Genomic DNA, 16,649 nt, shown 5'->3' on the forward strand with positions numbered 1-16,649 from the left:
ACACTGTGCTCCATCTCTGGCAAGTGTTTAGGGTTGGAATTGCTGCAGAAAGCTGGCGCACCACAGTGAGATTTTGTTTTGCATCCCTTCGAGGTGTGCTCGGAGAAGAGCTGTCAGACAGAGCCACTCAGGAAGGGAGACACCATTAGAACTGGCTTAAGATTAGCTAGGTAATGAAATTCATGACTGGTAAAACCAAGGGTTTTTTTTTTTGCCCAAAAGCAAAAACTTCAGGACCCTGAAAAGCTTTAAAAGTTGAGAAAAGTGAGAACCCAGAAATTTGGCAGGTTTGCCACCTACCACAAGGCTGCTGAACAGCAACTTAAAACATTGCAGGTTTAGACTCTAAAATTTACTGGGGCAGAACTTGAGTCCTCTTGCTTTTCTAGTTCTTGGTAGCTCTTTCTACAGTACTGCATGGGACGATCGAAGAGAAAAGGCAAATAAACTGAATTTAAAGTTTCTTCCAACCATTTCCTGTTTGTAGTGGTTTGTTGACGTCTGGCATTTGCTGGATTATGGGTAACTTGCTACTAACATATGAACACTCTGCTACTTTGATCTAGTTGGAACAGAATGAGCAAACAGAATAGTGTTAAATATCCTTTTGTTATTTTGGCAAGTAAGAAGCTAGCATTGCAACAGTATTCTAACATTACAGTAATGATATCATCATCAGTATTACGGATTGCAAGCTACAGTTTGGTGACTTTTAATTTACATTTTATAATACAATTTTCAGATATTAATATCCATCTGGAAGCTCTTTAGTTCTTCTGCATTCTCATAAGTTGAAACATTAAATTTTTATCAACAGACATGTTGCCTAAATAATAAATTGTTTCAGTGAGAATAAATAATTACTCCATCTTTTTCCTAGTGGTGTATTTAAGCACTTACTGCAACAGGAAATGACTTGTTAAAATATAAAGAATTGAGGAGAAATACATATTCTATTTCCCCTACTATCTAATCTTTTGCTATTTGAAACTTGAACAGTAAGTGTTAGTATTTCAGAAGGAAGGTGATTGCTGAGTATTTAGATACATTATCTGTGTAAGGCTGTGCAGCACTTTTATATTACAGAAACTTTTTAGTTCTAATGACACTATTCTGCAGTGGAGGTTGTGTTAGTATTTCAGGAATGCCACTGAGATTTGTACTGCTGGTCTTGTGCAATCATTCCTCACAAAACGGAAAACTTTAGCAGAGCACGGTGACTTATCTCATACAAATCCATTACATCCATGCACAGGGTCATAAAACACAGGAGAATTAACACAACTGCCTTCTTCTCAGGGATTTCTAAAGCTCTTCACCGATTATGTTTTCTAAACCATTTCTGTAACTGCTTGTTCTTGTAGAATTTACTTTGCATTGGCCTCTTTACAAGTAGTGGATAAGTAGAACTTTTATTCCAGGAAATACCTTCCACAGCATCCCCTTTCTTAGAAATGTAAGTACATTATCTGCTTTACACAAAAACCTACACACACTCAAGGTGTTTATCTACACTGGAAAATTTCTTGTATGTATACAATATGTTCATTTCAACAAATACATGACATCTATGATGCAGCAGTGGTAAAAGTACAGTAAATTTAATACCCATGGTAAGGCCCATATTTATTTATTTTTTCTTATTTAAAGCATTCCCCACAAATGTATGACCTGCCTTATTGCTCAAAAAAACAAAACCAAAAGAAATATGGCTGTAAATTGACTTACAGTAGAAATGTTCAACTGTTTGGAGGGCTTGATCAGAGGAAGTAAGATAATTCTGTTGGTTCTATAAAAATACTTACAAAATAAACATGCAGAGTAGATACTGAAAAATTTCCTAATTTCTAGTGTCAATGGCTTCTAAGTTCAGAATGACCAGGATGATTACTACTTAATTTTCTTGGTGTCTCTGAGCATGCTTTCTATGAATTTCATGGCTCTTCCTGCTCAAAACAGCAAGTTTTACAATGAACCAAGGTTGTGGGATGAGAGGAAAAAAAAAAAAAAACTAAAAGAATTGCTGTACTATCTAATTGTGATGGAGAATCTAAATATTGTCCCGAAGAACTCTCTTCCCGACAATTCCACCGAATTTGTATGGATTATTGGAAAATCAGCCTCCTGTGATAGGACCTGGGGTCGGTTTGTTGGTTATGGCTTCATGGGGCATGGTTTTTTCTACAATTACTAAAGATAGTGCAAATAAAACTTACAATAAAGACTTATCGCAGGTGTGGGTTCTACCCATTAAGTAGAACAAAGTCTGGTATTGCCGTTATCTTCCAGCTACAAAAGGTCTTTTCCCCCTTTAAACGTTTATGGTGCAGTTAAGCAAGAAATACAATGGAGCTTATAAGGCGTTGAGCAGAACACAGCTCTAATTTCAATTGTAAAATCACACATATATGGTACTATGTCGGGGCGTGAGGAGGTGAGAAATACATTAAAATACATTAAAAAAAACCGCTACAAACAAATTCAAGGGCATTATTTTAGCAAAGCATCGTCCCCGCCGACTGCAGCCCGGCGGGACAGCGGGACCCTCGGCCGCGCTCCCGGGTCCCAGAGCCGCTTTCCCACCGAGGGCTGTTCGGCTCCGAGCGCCCGCTGTGCCTCGCCGGGCCGGATTTCCGCCGCACGCCCGCCCCGGGGCGTTCAACCCAGCGATGGAGAGGCAGCCGGGGCGGGGGGGCCGGGCCTGTGACGGGCGGCTGTGCCCGCCCCGGCTCCCGGTCTCCGCCCGGCAGGGCCGAGCACCCGGCGCCGCGCCCGCCCCTTCCCCTTTCCCTTCCCTTCCCTTCCCTTCCCCCGTGCCTGCCCGCGGCGGGGCCCGGGCGGCTCCCGCAGCAGCGGCCGCGGCCCGCGGGGCGCCCGCAGGTACCGGGGCCGGGGGGGGCGGGCGGGGGCAGCCTCGGCGGGGCCGCGCAGGCCGCGGGGAGCCCCGGGCCCGGCCCTGCCCCGGCCCGGCCCTGCCCCGGCCCGGCTCTCCGCGGCGGCGGGGCCGGGCTGGGACCTGGGGCAGCGGCGCGTCAGGAGCGCTGGCACCGAGCGGGGTGGGGATGAGCATCTTGCCTTTGTTAATGCATTATCAGGTGTGCTGCAAACCGGCTCTTCCGAAGCGTAAGCTGGCCAAATTGCCCGTGCGTTTTCCCAGGTGTGTGAGGAGGAGGCGAAGCTAATCCGCTGCAAAAGCTTTAAACAAAGTTGTGCGGTTGAGGCGTGCTCCCTGCAGCGCTGCCGGCAGCAGCACGGCTCCAGCGGCGGAGCACAAGCAGCTGTTGCTGCCGGGGTGCCGCGGTCGGTGCCGGGGGTGAGGCGGCCCTGCCCGCCGGGAGCGCCGCTCGGAGCCCGGGACACCGGCGGGCAGGGACCGGCCGAGCTCTGGCTCTTGTGCTGCTCTCAAATCCTACCGTGCGTCAAACATCAAGTATTCTTTTAATGCTGTCTCTAGCTTTTTGTAACACAAGTGTTCCCTGGCATCGTTTTCTGCATCTCTTGATCCCCTTTTTTTTGGGATTTCCTGAAAGCCAGCATTTAAATTCATATTTGATATGCCCAGCTAAAATACGCTGAAAAGACTAGTTTTAATTTGAAGAGCTCAGACTTTTTTAAAAAGGGGAGCCTGGTGTGTGTTTTGAGTCAAGGGCTAAAAAATGAGGGCAGTCAAAATAATGAATAATTCTGAAAACCTGTTCAAGAGTATGTAAAAGGGTGAATGTTAGTCTTTGTAATTCTAAGACGATGTTTTCTGTACTTTCATTTGCTGAGTGGTACAGATTTTAAGAAAAATGCTGCATTTTGTTAAGATAGATGTTATGTGCAGTGGAGTTCTAGAAGTCAAAGTCTGTGATGTCAGTGAGATGTGGTTTTATTTTCACATATTTTATACACTATTGAGTGACTGTTTGGGTAGGAAGATGCATTGCTTGTGTGTGTCCATTTAGGAGTCAGGCTGAAGAATAATGAATTAAAGTGACTGACATCATGACAACCGTAAGACAGAGAAGGGTTGGAAAAAGCACAGAAGCAGCTGAAGATCAGCCTTCAGAGGAGACAAACGTGAAGCCTGATGGGAAAATTCCGCCTGGTGAGTAATGAAAAACAAAGTGACATTATGGCTTTTTAGTAGTGTTTTGTTTTGATCTGTCCTAAGCTCTGCTCAGAACAATGAGTATGTGCCAAATGCATTTCCATACTTGAATGTCACCAAAATGAATTGCATGAGACAGAGGGTCTCATGCAGATTGCTGCATGTCAATCTTATCTCTGTTTTTAAATCCTAATTTGAATTGGTGAGAAGAACTTTTTCAATTTATTATTGGTGACACACTATCAGATTGTATGTAGCCAAATAAAATGATCCAAAGTTCTTGAAAGAATCCCAGTCCAAATCATTGGTAATGTAAAAGGATTTGAAGACAACTAATGAAGTGTATTTAAAAATAGGCAGGTTGCATATGAAATCTGGATTTAACTGCAGACTTTTGCTCTTTAATTTATAGGCCACTGGTTAGGTAAATTTAAAAGAGAGTCATTAAGTGTCTTAATTCCAGGATCTGTTTAAATAATGAAATTCTGACAACATTTTTGTATGGAATTATAGCTTTAGAGCTGACAAAGTTCCTTGTTTTGGGGGGGATTTTTAGATTAACTTATTTTAAGGCATATTTTGATCTAAATTCTAAATGTTTCTCTGCATTTGGGCAGATGAAAGGAAAGTTCCATTGTCGTTTCTGTACAAACACACTTAGGCTGTATACAAAAAGGGCATGTGATCATAGTTCTCCTGTAGCCCAGCCCTCAGTTCCATAGAATTGCATAGTTGCAACTCATAAGTGGATGTCACTCACAGTATAAAATAGCCATTTCAAAGATACAATTCCAGATCACTAATCCATATTAAACCTTACATTAACACTGAAAATACAAAAACCCCAACAAACTCAAGCCCCAGGAATGTGAGTGCACAGTGAGGGCCTGGAGGTACCCGGGACACCTCCTTCCTTTGCCGTCATCCCATCCCTGACCTTGCTCTGGTGTCAGCAGGAGCCGTCTGCAATTCCAGGCATGACACCATCCATCATCAAAGGCTGCTTTGGCTGTTCTTCAGTCTCTTTGTGGGTATTTAGTGAGGCTTCTGAACCTTCACTGTTGTTTTTTTGTAAAAACTGAGCAAACCCCCCAAAAAACCAACTATTTTTAGACCTGTGAGGGAGATGTGAATTTCTTACTTTGTCGTCAGTCATCCTGTATCGCTTGAATTTAAAAATTTCTGGGTGATATTCCAATTCAGATTTACAAATTAGGTATAGCATTGAGCTAAACTTGTATAGGATCATGGTGTTCTTATATTTAAAGTATAACAGTTAAGGCACACTTTATTTCACTTTATATGTAAATAAAATACTCTGATTTTCCTATATGAGAAAATAAAAACCACATCTCCATAAAGATGTGTTAAAACCAGGTGTCCTGTTACTTGCAGAATGTAAACTGTACTGGCATAGGCGGTGGATAAATGGCTTTCCAAAATCTCTATAGGTTCAATAATAATGTTTCACAAGTACAGACTGAAATACTTTTCTTCCAAGATCCTCCAGGTGGAAAGGTGTGGAACATACTCTCAATAACTGTTGGTGGAATTGTTGCCATCTCTGTTGGACTTCTTACTTCTGTTTATGTGGCTACACTGCATGAAAATGACCTGTGGTTTTCCAATATCAAGGTAACAGTTGTTTTCCTAATTTCATCATTAGTTTTGTGGAGCATTAATATGAGAATTAGTTGAAATTTCATTTTTTTGTGTATTTGTCTTGTAACCCGCTCAACACCAGAATATTTCATTTTTAAAAATTTAATTTAAAAAAGGCTGTGCTTCCCTTCCCACCATACTTCATCAGCTCTATAAATACCTGTCCCCAATTTTCTCTCTAAAAATATTGCTAGAGAGCTCCTGTCTCAGTTGTAACTATGGTTCTTCCAAAAATTAATCTTTATCTACAATAGAATTTCAGCATTTTACTGTATGTTTTTCTATAATCATCTTACTTTTATCCACCGCAATCTAAAATTAATATAAAAACCAATAGGTAAAGAAATAATATGCAAAATCTTGGCACACAGTTCTTGAATTGTATTTACACTGTGGTATTGTAATACAGTTTAGGGACAGTCTCTTAGTATTCAATACTAATTTTATATCATGTCATCCTAAATGTGCAAACCTCAAAACATATTTCTGCCATTCACTAATGTAAACCCAACCATTCCCAAGACCTAGGACTGACTATTCATAGAATCACTGCAGAGAAAATAATGCAGCTGTACCCACAGCTAAATTTAACCTGAGAAAAGATCAGGTGATTCATTTTCCTTTCAGATGCCTAAAATCCATTCTGCTAGGTCTGTGTATTGTCTTGTTCAAAGAGTACATATATTTAACTGGAATACTTGCCTTGCAATATGTCTTTTCTATGCTACACACTTTTTGTGCCCCAGAAACATTTATATTCCCCTAATACAAATAATTTGCATTTGCTGCAGCAATTGCTGTTGTATTATACATATAATACTGGGTTGTACCCACCCTTATCTTCCCTTGATTATATAGAGATTGTACACAATATATTGAAGGTGCACCTTGGGTTTGCCTTTTCCTTCCAAAAGCAAGTAGTGAATCATTTCAGGCTGTTGTACATTTCAAAGTACAAGCAGGCATGGGCTTGTGGCAGTGTATGGACATAATGGATAAATCTTCTTTATTCTGCCAGACTGACCCAGGGGAGCACGGAGTTTGCTGAAATAAGCAGTGCTGTAGTTGTAATTAAGATGTCCCCTCAATGGGTGAAGCAGTCGTTTTATTTGATAATTACTGTTTTCATTTTAAGTACACTAGAATACCATTAGATACCAAAGCTGAAATAAACCCCTCTAGTTTTTGTAGTCTGAGTTCTAGTGTGTCTGTAGTTGTCGTTTCATCCCATGGAGGTGATGGATAGCTGGTAACACTGCAACAAGAACAATTTCAGCCAATTGGATGGAAAGATTCTAAAAAGCATTAAGTTCATCTACCAGCAGGGTAAAGGAGAAAGAGCTGCAGACACACTCTGGTGTCACAGTGTTCCTTCTTTAGGGGGATATGATCTGGCTGCAGTGCTCATTTTAAATAACATACTGCTTTAGGAGTAGTATGGGAAGACTGCATATGAAGAGTCTGAAATTTCCTGCAAAGCTGAGGCAGGAAGGCTCATCCCAGTATCTGTAAAACAATCCACAGATGTCTCTGTGCCTGTGTGTAGGATTGTGGTCTCTGCAGGGGTCTGTACATGTTTTCCAGCACTTCTGAATTGGCTAGTCTTTTCATTACAGCACATACTATATACTAAGAAAGAGAAGACCCTCAAAAATTACATGGAAAATAAGTGGAAAATTTGCTTTTTTCTCTCTAACATTTTATAGTTTGGCCAAAGCATATAGTTTTGCAGGTATTAACTGAACTTTCCAAAAGTTTGAAAATAATAAGTTTTATTTTAGTTCATACCCTTGCCCAGATTCTCGGAAGGGAGAACTGTAGTCTGATCCTTGCCCCACAATTATTGCATGCCTTGCTTAGTGAAATGCAGAGGTTATCTCATTTCATTATATTTTTATTAAACATAACATAGAATAAATGGATCCATTACAAACAGACATCCAGTGTTTTATTAATCCCCATGCCTGTGAAATACAGTAGAGCATCACCACTGCTTTGCAACATAGAAAATAAAAATTCTAAATCACTTCTACTCCCATATATTTTAAACTGTTAACTTGGGTCACCCTGTATTGGCTGTAAATTGGGAGAATTTGAGGATTTATGTTGCTGAAATCTGATACAAAAATATATAGCAATGTATTATTTCTCTGAACTTCATTCCTTTCATCCAAAAAGCTACAATTAGTCAGGTGATAAGAATTTGTGCCCAGAAGGGTCTGTGTAGCAACTTAATTAATACAGAGATGTAATATATATATGTTCCCTTTGAAGAAGGTCTGTAGTGTTTTTCTGATGCTTTTGCACCAGGCAGATGATTGTACCTGCACCTTTTAGGTGCAAAAGGTGGAATTTTTGTTCTGAAGACCCTACTGATACATGAACACCGCAACTGCATATTTGAAAAGTATGCAGTTGTACTCAACCCTAAAAATTGGAAGTAAAAAGACATTATTATGCAAAGTCATGACTCCTAACTCCTAAATAATTGGAGTCAGGACTCACACACACACTTGCAGTGATTGCCTTTCTGTAATTTCAATTGTAATTCATCGAAAGCCAGTTCAGTTTTGGGTGTCTTCCAGCAATGGTTCACCCAAGTAGAAAAACTGTCTGGTCGTTGTTAAACTGTTTTGCTGTATTTTGAATATGGCTTTCAACAGTGCATTGATTTCAGCTGCTGCTCTGTGTGCGAGTCTTGTTCTTGTTTGCTGGTAAATGTGCCTGCTATTATCAATTAGCCATGGTCACAGGAGAAAGATGTACCATTGTGTTACCAGAAAAACTGAAAAAGCACATCTTGAAGAGTGGTTTGTGCGATGAAGGAGGTACATAATTGCTCCATTTCTTTTTTTATTTCAAGACTTCCTGAAAGAATGACCAAAAATACAAAATAGAAAAGATTCAGCATATCATGACACTTAGTCAGAAGCTGTGTCCATGTCCCCTTCCAGCAGGGATCACAGGTTATAATCTCTTACCTTGATCAAATAACTTTGGAGAAAAAATTTTGAATCCCTTCTCATATACATTAAACCAACAAACATTTCTGTTTGTGATGGTGGAAGTCAAAACAGATTTCTTATCCAAAAAACCATTCTCAGTTTTCTGTAAATGTTCTGGCATAACACATCTGAAATGGCTTGTCTATTTTCAGTGATTTTCAGTAGCAATTTAGTGGCTGCCCCTGCAGTGTAGCATCTTCTGGGAACAGAATCTGCTATGCAAATAACAAAATGGGGGGCCACCTCTCCTGTCAGCCATTGCATTGCTTATTCAACTGCAGATTCTGAAGAAGCTTTGAACAGGAATGAGCCAAGGCCACGTAGCAAATTATTACTGTAGAAAAAACCTATAAACTTCAGAGCATTCATTTCTTCTTCGCCCCTTCTGAGTAAGCATTTAGATACTGTTATTGATTTTTCCTTTAATAAAATTGCTGCTTGTAGGAAGTCAGGAATGAAAATATAAGATTGTAAGTCTTTCAGCAGAAGAATGCCAGGATTTAGTCTGTGAAGGGCTTGTATTTTTGATTTGTTCATTTTGAATATAAACCAGTGATTATTGCCCAGAGAAGCTGTAGCTAACCCTGGATCCCTGGAAGTGCCTGAGGCCAGGTTGGAGCAACCTGGGATAGTGCATAGAGTGGCACTGGATGGGCTTTAAGGTCCCTTCCAGCCCCAAACATTCAATGATTCTATGAAGAAAAGCAGGGAAACAGGTCATGAGAACTGCACAAAGCGAATGTTCAGGCACAGAGGTAAGGAGGGCATCCAGGACTTTGGCAGTAGTTTTCCACAGAAAGTTACTGTGAAGGTGTTAGGGGTACTTTTACTTTGGATCAGATCAGATCTTGAACATGCCACTCAAACAGATGGGCTTGAGGTTAACCAGCCAGGAGAACTGTCCAAGGATTAAATATATTTGCTGAAGGCTTGTTCTCAGCTGGGAACATTGACAGCAGCTGTGTGTTGAGTTTCCACTTGTAGACTTGAGAAAATTTTCAAATCTTCCTGGTCTTCAATTGGAAAACTAATAAATAGTTCCAATTATACGAGTTTTGTTTTAGCTATCTCAAAAAAAGAAAAGTAATTGGAGCTTTATTTATGCTCATTATTTATAGAAAAACTCATCTCAGACTTTGTCTGCTTGCTCAGCATTCTGAAGGACGTGGTTAAGGAGTTGGAGGAATCATAAGCTCTAAAATTTTGCACTGCCCTTGAGAGAAAGTCCTTTGTATTTGGTTGTGAATGCTTAACATTATTAGGGTACAATTGCATAAATTGAAATAACAAGCAGCTCTCTGTGTCCCAGAGGGCAGTGTTCTTTATTTTTCCCTTGGAACAGTGATAACTTCTTTGTTACAACCTCACAAAGTGAATATCCAGACAGATAGGCATGTGCTTTTACAATGTTTACCCATAAGTCTGTAGATTTTTATTGACGTGGAATGCTACGAAAAGTATAAATTGCTGTAGAACTGGAAAAGTATTTTGAGTGAATAAAACAGATGTTATCTTAGCATGAAACAGATGTAAAACTCACTAGTGTTTGTCTCATAAAGTATAGCATTTGGTTGAATACAGCTGGTGCCAGGATTACAAATTAATCATGTTTGAATGCATTTTTGCTAATTAGATCCCCTTCTGTGACTCCTCTCTCCCCCTTAATAAATTCCGAATGTTTGCATTCTTTTTTTTTTCTATTTTTTTTCTTTTTTTTTAATGAGCATTTAAGAGTCAGCCACTTTTTGATATTAGAAAACTTTTCAGTAGTGATGAATTTGAAAGTAGAGCTTGTTCAAAATCCAGCCCTTTCATTTTGCATAGAGTGTGATGATGATTTATATGTCACATGGCAGCTGGAGAGTTTAATTGTGAACTTAGATTGAATCAGTTGTGGTTTTATCTATTGACTTTTCTCAGGCCAGAACTAATATTGGTTTGTCAACTGCTGACTTCAGTAAAATACATGCTTTGAGATAAGAACCTGTACTGGGCAGTAGAGGAGAAAAGAACAGGGTTTTTTGTCAAGCTTTATGTTAGCTGTGAAATAGAATTGATTCTGCTCCAGCATAAGAGTTGGGACTGTATAAGAAGTTAAAAGTCTTGGGGTTCTGTGCAAGGTTGCATTAACAAGAATGGCATTCATAAAAGTCTCTGAAAAAGTAATATTCTGTTGTTTCAGTAAGATTCTTTTGTACAGAAAGATGAATTCATAAGGTTATTTTTATAAACCATACCAATTTTTTAGTGGCTTGCATATACCACATACAGGGATTTCACTGGATTTTCAAATCTCAATATAAACTTTTTCTAACTGGATAAAGACCTTTTCTAATTTACTGCTTAGGAGATACATTTGCTGGAATGTTATTATACAAACTACTAAAAGGATCACTGGTAATAGAACAGTTGTGTATAAGTCGATTGTTAGTTCTCATCAGATAGGCTGTTTGTGCCATCTTTGTTTTAATGTGGTTGCCCAAAGCTGTGGATTTGTTAAATTACATTAGGTCTTCACAACTAATGAGGTAACAAAAGGAAGTGCATTCCAAAGCAGACAGCTATCAGATCTTACCAGACTCCATCTGCTGCAGTATCAGCCAAGAAAAAGGCATAGTTTGAGATGTACCTGGTTTGAAGTGTACCTAGTTCAAATAATTTGAACATTTTTAATTAGAAATATGAAGTTCACCTAGCCCTAAAGGCAAGTAAAGAGTCCCTTTTCCTTTCACCTGTAATTTAAGAATGAGAGCGATGACAGCTGGCTTCCTGCAAGAAGCAGAGTTGAACAAGTGGGCAGCAGCATCCCCTGCCAGCTGAAGTATCCCTGGCATTACAGTGCAGCCCCCACATAGCACACTGAATTAATGGAGCCTTGAGCTGGCAAAGCTATGGAGCACAATGGAATAACTACATCTGGGAAAAAAGGTTAAATGCACAAAGCATGGATATGCAGCTTTACAGTCCACCTGTGGGCCACTGTGCCAATGTAAGCTTGTGATATTACAAAAAAATAGTGAAATACCCAAAATATTTCCAAGCAGCATATCAGAATCACAAAAAACATGCACATTTCCCCAGTTAAAAGAGTCATTTACACCCCAGCCATTTGCCTCTCACCCTAATTTGTTGATGTGTGTTTACCTTTAGTTGCACTAAGTTGCTTAGAATGTGAAACCCAAAGACTGAGACTCTCTGGAGGTCAATTCCCTGGTGCAGCAGGAATTGAAGGCAGCTTTGCATGATGGTGAAAAGCAGATGGAAAGTGAATTTACTGTTGAACTTCACTTGCAGGAGGTTGAAAGAGAAATTTCATTCAGAACCGAGTGTGGACTTTATTATTCCTACTACAAACAGATGATTCAGGCTGCTTCCATACAGCAAGGTATTGTAAACTGTAAAGTAAGTTTTGCAGCTGACTGTTTGTAGGTTTGGTTGGGTTTTTTCCCAATATAATTGAGAACAAGGCATACTGTAACTATGAAAGGTAGTGTAACAATTGTACTGGAGACAGATTTATTCTGTTCCTGTGCCAGGGAGCCACTAAGTTATGGGCATAATAAATTTCACAATGATGCATTCGTTTCTGTGCCACACCTTCACATGCTGATGAAGGCAATCACTTTGAGGGACAACTTTCATATCTGTTAAGGTTTCAGCTTACTGGTTTATTCAGTTTATTACTTTCACTTTTATTCCTCTCTTTTTTATTGTTCTCTTGTTTATTTTGAGCTATGAGCTATTTCTGGGAAGGGGCAATGTTTTTTGCTGTATTCCTGGACAGTAAGTGACACAAGGAGCAGCTTCCAAGGGAATCATATACAGTGATGGGGCTTTCTCAGACAGTCTCATGTTTTCTAGATATTTAGCTGTTGCTCCCTAGCAATTCTGCTTATACTACACATTTTTCAGTATTAACTTCACCTGTGATTAAAGTAGTGCCAAGAACAGTTCTCAGGATCCAGAATGTACCACGGATTCTATGCTGGGGATGGAAGTATAAAAATAAATGTTTTATACACTACTAAATATATAGTACTTGAATTAGCACTGTGAGTCACATTTGAAGCAGGGAAGCTGAAGACCTCAGAAGGTCATGTTGATTCAGAGGTAATATGTTCTGAATCGTTGACTCAAAGTTTGCAGTTTCTGATGAGAGATCCTAAAATACCTTTGAAAAAGTTATTCACTGTTCAAATGAAGATGGAGGAGGAAAATGACAATCTCCTATTTCAATTTCTCTTTATCATTAAGGTTTACATGGTTTAGTATATGACAATAAAACTGAATCTGTGAGGACAATTAACATACTTGAAAGAATGAATGTTTACCAGGAGGTGTTTCTCAGCATTCTGTATAGGATTCTTCCAATTCAGGTAGGCATTTATTTATGGCTTTAGATTGTAAGTGCATTATGAAGATTGCGCAGTGAATCATAGCTCCCCTTTGTAGATATTTTCTAATTAGAAACATTCCTGATATCTTTTTAATTTGTAAAAGCAAAACCTAATTCATACTAAGTATAACTCCCCCCTCCATGAGTGTTTTAATGTCAACATCAGTGTTCTTGTGTTTTACAGCAATACCTAGAGCCTGTTTATTTTTATATCTACACTTTGTTTGGACTTCAGGCAGTTTATGTCATTGCTCTGTATGTAACAAGCTGGCTTCTTAGTGGAACATGGCTTTCAGGGTTGTTGGCAGCTTGCTGGTATATTACAAACAGGTAAGTGAGATTAAACATTCAATCTTTCTAAAATTGTACCTAGTTTTAAAGGTAAGGCATTAAAGCTTTAAATGCATGATTAATTGGACAAAACATGAAGCTATAAGGCCTCTCTCCAATTAGCCAGAAAATGGAAAAAAAAGTTTAAATAACAAAAAATAATTAGAAAATAATCAGAAATGAGTTGTGGGTTTTTAAAGGTTCAGGAAGTTTGAGTAGAAAATTTGTTTTAAATTGGTCTCCAAAAGTGGACTACATCTTTCAGATGTGTCTGGAGCTCCAGGTGATGTGCTCTGTCTTCTCCAGCCTAGGATCTCTCAGGTGTTAAAGACATCTGCGCAAGAGCCCTTCAAATGTCTTATCACTGCCCCACACTTGCCTCCAGGGCTTCCTTCCACAACCTCAGCTCCTCTGAAGTTCAGCTTCTCCTTTCCCCTTATTCCTGTAGCCATCTCCTGCACTAAGCCTCAGAGAAAAAACATGGTAATTGTAGCTGTTCTAGTGCCTTATCACTTGAAGAATTATCAGTTTGGAGATAAAAATCCAAGAACTGGCTTTATGCCAGAATTAAGCTGCTGGCATGGAGTTAACACTGGTGACATTGGCTTGTAAACAGAAAGAAAATAAAACTACAGTCTTGGTTCTACCAGAAACGTTTGATATGTTAATGAGCAGCTCTAAAGGAATTTATCTGCAAGCACATCCACTACAGAGTAATTACAGGTGTATGGAGGCAAGATGTTTCTTTCTCCAAATATAAAAGTAATTAAAAGCCACAAGCAATGTACAGTATTTCACACGTTTTTTTCATGGGGTCATCTCTTCCATTTTCAGAATATTTGGAGCAAATTTGTCCATCTTTCTAATGATTGGTGAACAATGAGAGCTTGTTTCCTTTATGCAATATAATAAGTGCATGGAATGGATTTGGATAAAGACTTTCTGTCCAGATAAATTACATCTGAGGCCACTGAGTAACTCTATTTAGATGCATTCTTCCTCCAGCTAAGAATCTCTCAGATATGTTGCTTACTTGCCTTTTTAGCAGATATTTTCTCTACACCAGGATAGGACAGGAGAAGGATAATTATTCTTTGTTTTTAACTTTTAAATCAGGTTCTGCAAATTACTGTTCTTTGGGGAGTTCTTCCATCATGTACTTCTTATGTTTAAAAGCTTCAAAAAATGACCAAAAGCTCATAAGCAGTTAAACTGTGTTCAAACTCAAGTCACTGGAATCACAGTGAAAATTGTATTCTGTTTATATTCTTACATGTGCATTTGCAAACCAAAAAATTAAGTAAATTATCTATGGTGTGGAAATCCATAAGCTGGATTTTAGGAGTGCTTTTAGTTTGAGGTGTGTTTATCATTTCTAAATTGCCCTATGCTGTGCTTCATGGATAAGATGTAGTCCATAGTTTAGTTCATGTTAGTGAAGCTGAAGTACATCATTTGAGATGCAGAAACAATGGATAACTTGCAGAACCTTCATAGTGGTTTATTTTCAGAGGCAGGTGTGTTAAAGGAACTGGAGTGTAGAGCCTCCATTTTTATAAATAAGGAGTTAAAATAGCACAAAGATGTCTGTCATTGCAAGCTGTCTGTCACCAAGTGTTTGCTAGATTTTAAATGTGTGAAACTCTCTGTTTTGTACAGGGTAGATACTACAAGGGTGGAATTCACCATTCCTTTAAGGGAGAACTGGGCACTGCCATTCTTTGCTGTTCAGATAGCAGCCATCACATACCTACTCAGAACTCATTTACAGCCTGCTCAAGAAGTGAGTATTTCTGACAAGTATGACACAATAAACTTAGTAACAGGAAGCTGCCCTGATCTGCAAGAATTAAAGCAAATGGGTGATACAGTTTCTTTGACCAGCAGTTCTTAAGTCACTACTCCTCATTTTGATCAAGTAACAGCTATACCACATTATAATTTTATACCACAGTAAAACAGGTATTGCATTTTAGTCTGGGGGCTGAAACTGAGATTTCACTGTTTTCTTGAAAATGGTATTACAGTGGTAAAAGGCAGGCATAAGTCAAGAAATTGTAACTCTAATAAAATGCTTCTTATCCTCCAAGTTGTTATTGCAGTTAGAAAATTCAGTGTTTTAAAAGTGGTTTTAAAATAACACCAGATTAAGGTTGGGTTTGTTGGGGTTTTTTTTTCGCTTGATTTTTTGTGTTTTAAGGAAGAAAACCATAAAGTAAAATAAAAATAACTTCCTTCCAGAGACTCACACTCATGGCTGTATTCATAGCAACGTTTCTCTTTAGCCTGACTTGGCAATTTAACCAGTTTATGATGCTGATACAAGCATTGGCACTATTCATATTGGACTGCTTGGACATGCTTCCCACAGCAAAGGTAACTTTCTCTTTAGAAATAACCTACCTTTGTTTCTTTGCCTTCATAAAGCCAACAGTTGTGAAGATGTTTTCCTAACCAGTGGCCCGGATGCCCAGAGTAATAAAATTATACAGTGTGCCTGGTGCTTTGAAGTCATCACAGTGCATATACCCTGCAAGTGTAAAAGTGAATGATGAAAACAACACTATTTCTGATTTTTGTTCACTTTAACATAGTTTATGTCTATTTCATTTTTGTCTACTTTTGTTTAGACACTATTTGATATTTCCAAACGCCATCCTAACAGTTGATCTGATACCACAGCTTTAGCATGGCCTCTCGAAGTTGCCAGAAGAAAAAGGACCACAGGAAATCTGTGTGAGCTGAATTCAAAGCAATGTGTGAATTTTTCCTCAAGCATTGTGCATCCTCGTTTGTCAGTCAGGGCCAAGCTCTGTACACAGGAGGAGGATGCAGAACACCAGGTTGCTGAGAAGGAGCTGTCTTGCCTGCATTGCCACTCACCATGAAATAGCAGCATTGCCCCTGCTGTGTTGCTGAGCTAGATAAGCCAGAAAATAAAACAAGTCTTACTAAGAAGGTCAGGGATCATTGACAGTCAATCTTACAAAACAGAAAAGTACTGTAGAAGATGAAAACACTCTTTGATGTTAGCATTGCTGTGAAATTCTACCAGGATCATTTTAGGCATGGTGAAAGCTTGCACTGGTTGAAAAAGGTTCTAACTTTAAGAAAGGTTACAGAAGGATGAAGAGCAATTTATGTAAATTCATTTTAAATTTGA

At 39.0% G+C, this 16,649-nt stretch overlaps 1 protein-coding gene across 2 annotated transcripts in view; it reads left to right on the forward strand.

Annotated features, from left to right (window-relative positions):
* The first annotated feature begins 2,774 nt into the window (after positions 1–2,774).
* The window catches only part of DPY19L3 (dpy-19 like C-mannosyltransferase 3), a 33,965-nt gene continuing 20,090 nt past the window's right edge, over positions 2,775–16,649 (forward strand). The window contains exons 1-9 of one of the 2 annotated variants that reach the window (XM_088062174.1): positions 2,775–2,880; positions 3,096–3,157; positions 3,948–4,090; positions 5,595–5,728; positions 12,055–12,145; positions 13,015–13,136; positions 13,341–13,486; positions 15,146–15,269; positions 15,728–15,862. In XM_088062174.1, the coding sequence (XP_087918300.1) occupies positions 3,988–4,090; positions 5,595–5,728; positions 12,055–12,145; positions 13,015–13,136; positions 13,341–13,486; positions 15,146–15,269; positions 15,728–15,862 (855 nt within the window). In that variant the 5' untranslated portion in view covers positions 2,775–2,880; positions 3,096–3,157; positions 3,948–3,987. The remainder of the gene's footprint in view (positions 2,881–3,095; positions 3,158–3,947; positions 4,091–5,594; positions 5,729–12,054; positions 12,146–13,014; positions 13,137–13,340; positions 13,487–15,145; positions 15,270–15,727; positions 15,863–16,649) is intronic. The other variant, XM_088062173.1, reaches the window with a different exon arrangement.

Source organism: Pseudopodoces humilis, chromosome 14 (assembly GCF_049639895.1).
Source record: "Pseudopodoces humilis isolate 2021_Gansu_Grassland_sample_001 chromosome 14, ASM4963989v1, whole genome shotgun sequence".
Classification (NCBI taxonomy): domain Eukaryota; kingdom Metazoa; phylum Chordata; class Aves; order Passeriformes; family Paridae; genus Pseudopodoces; species Pseudopodoces humilis.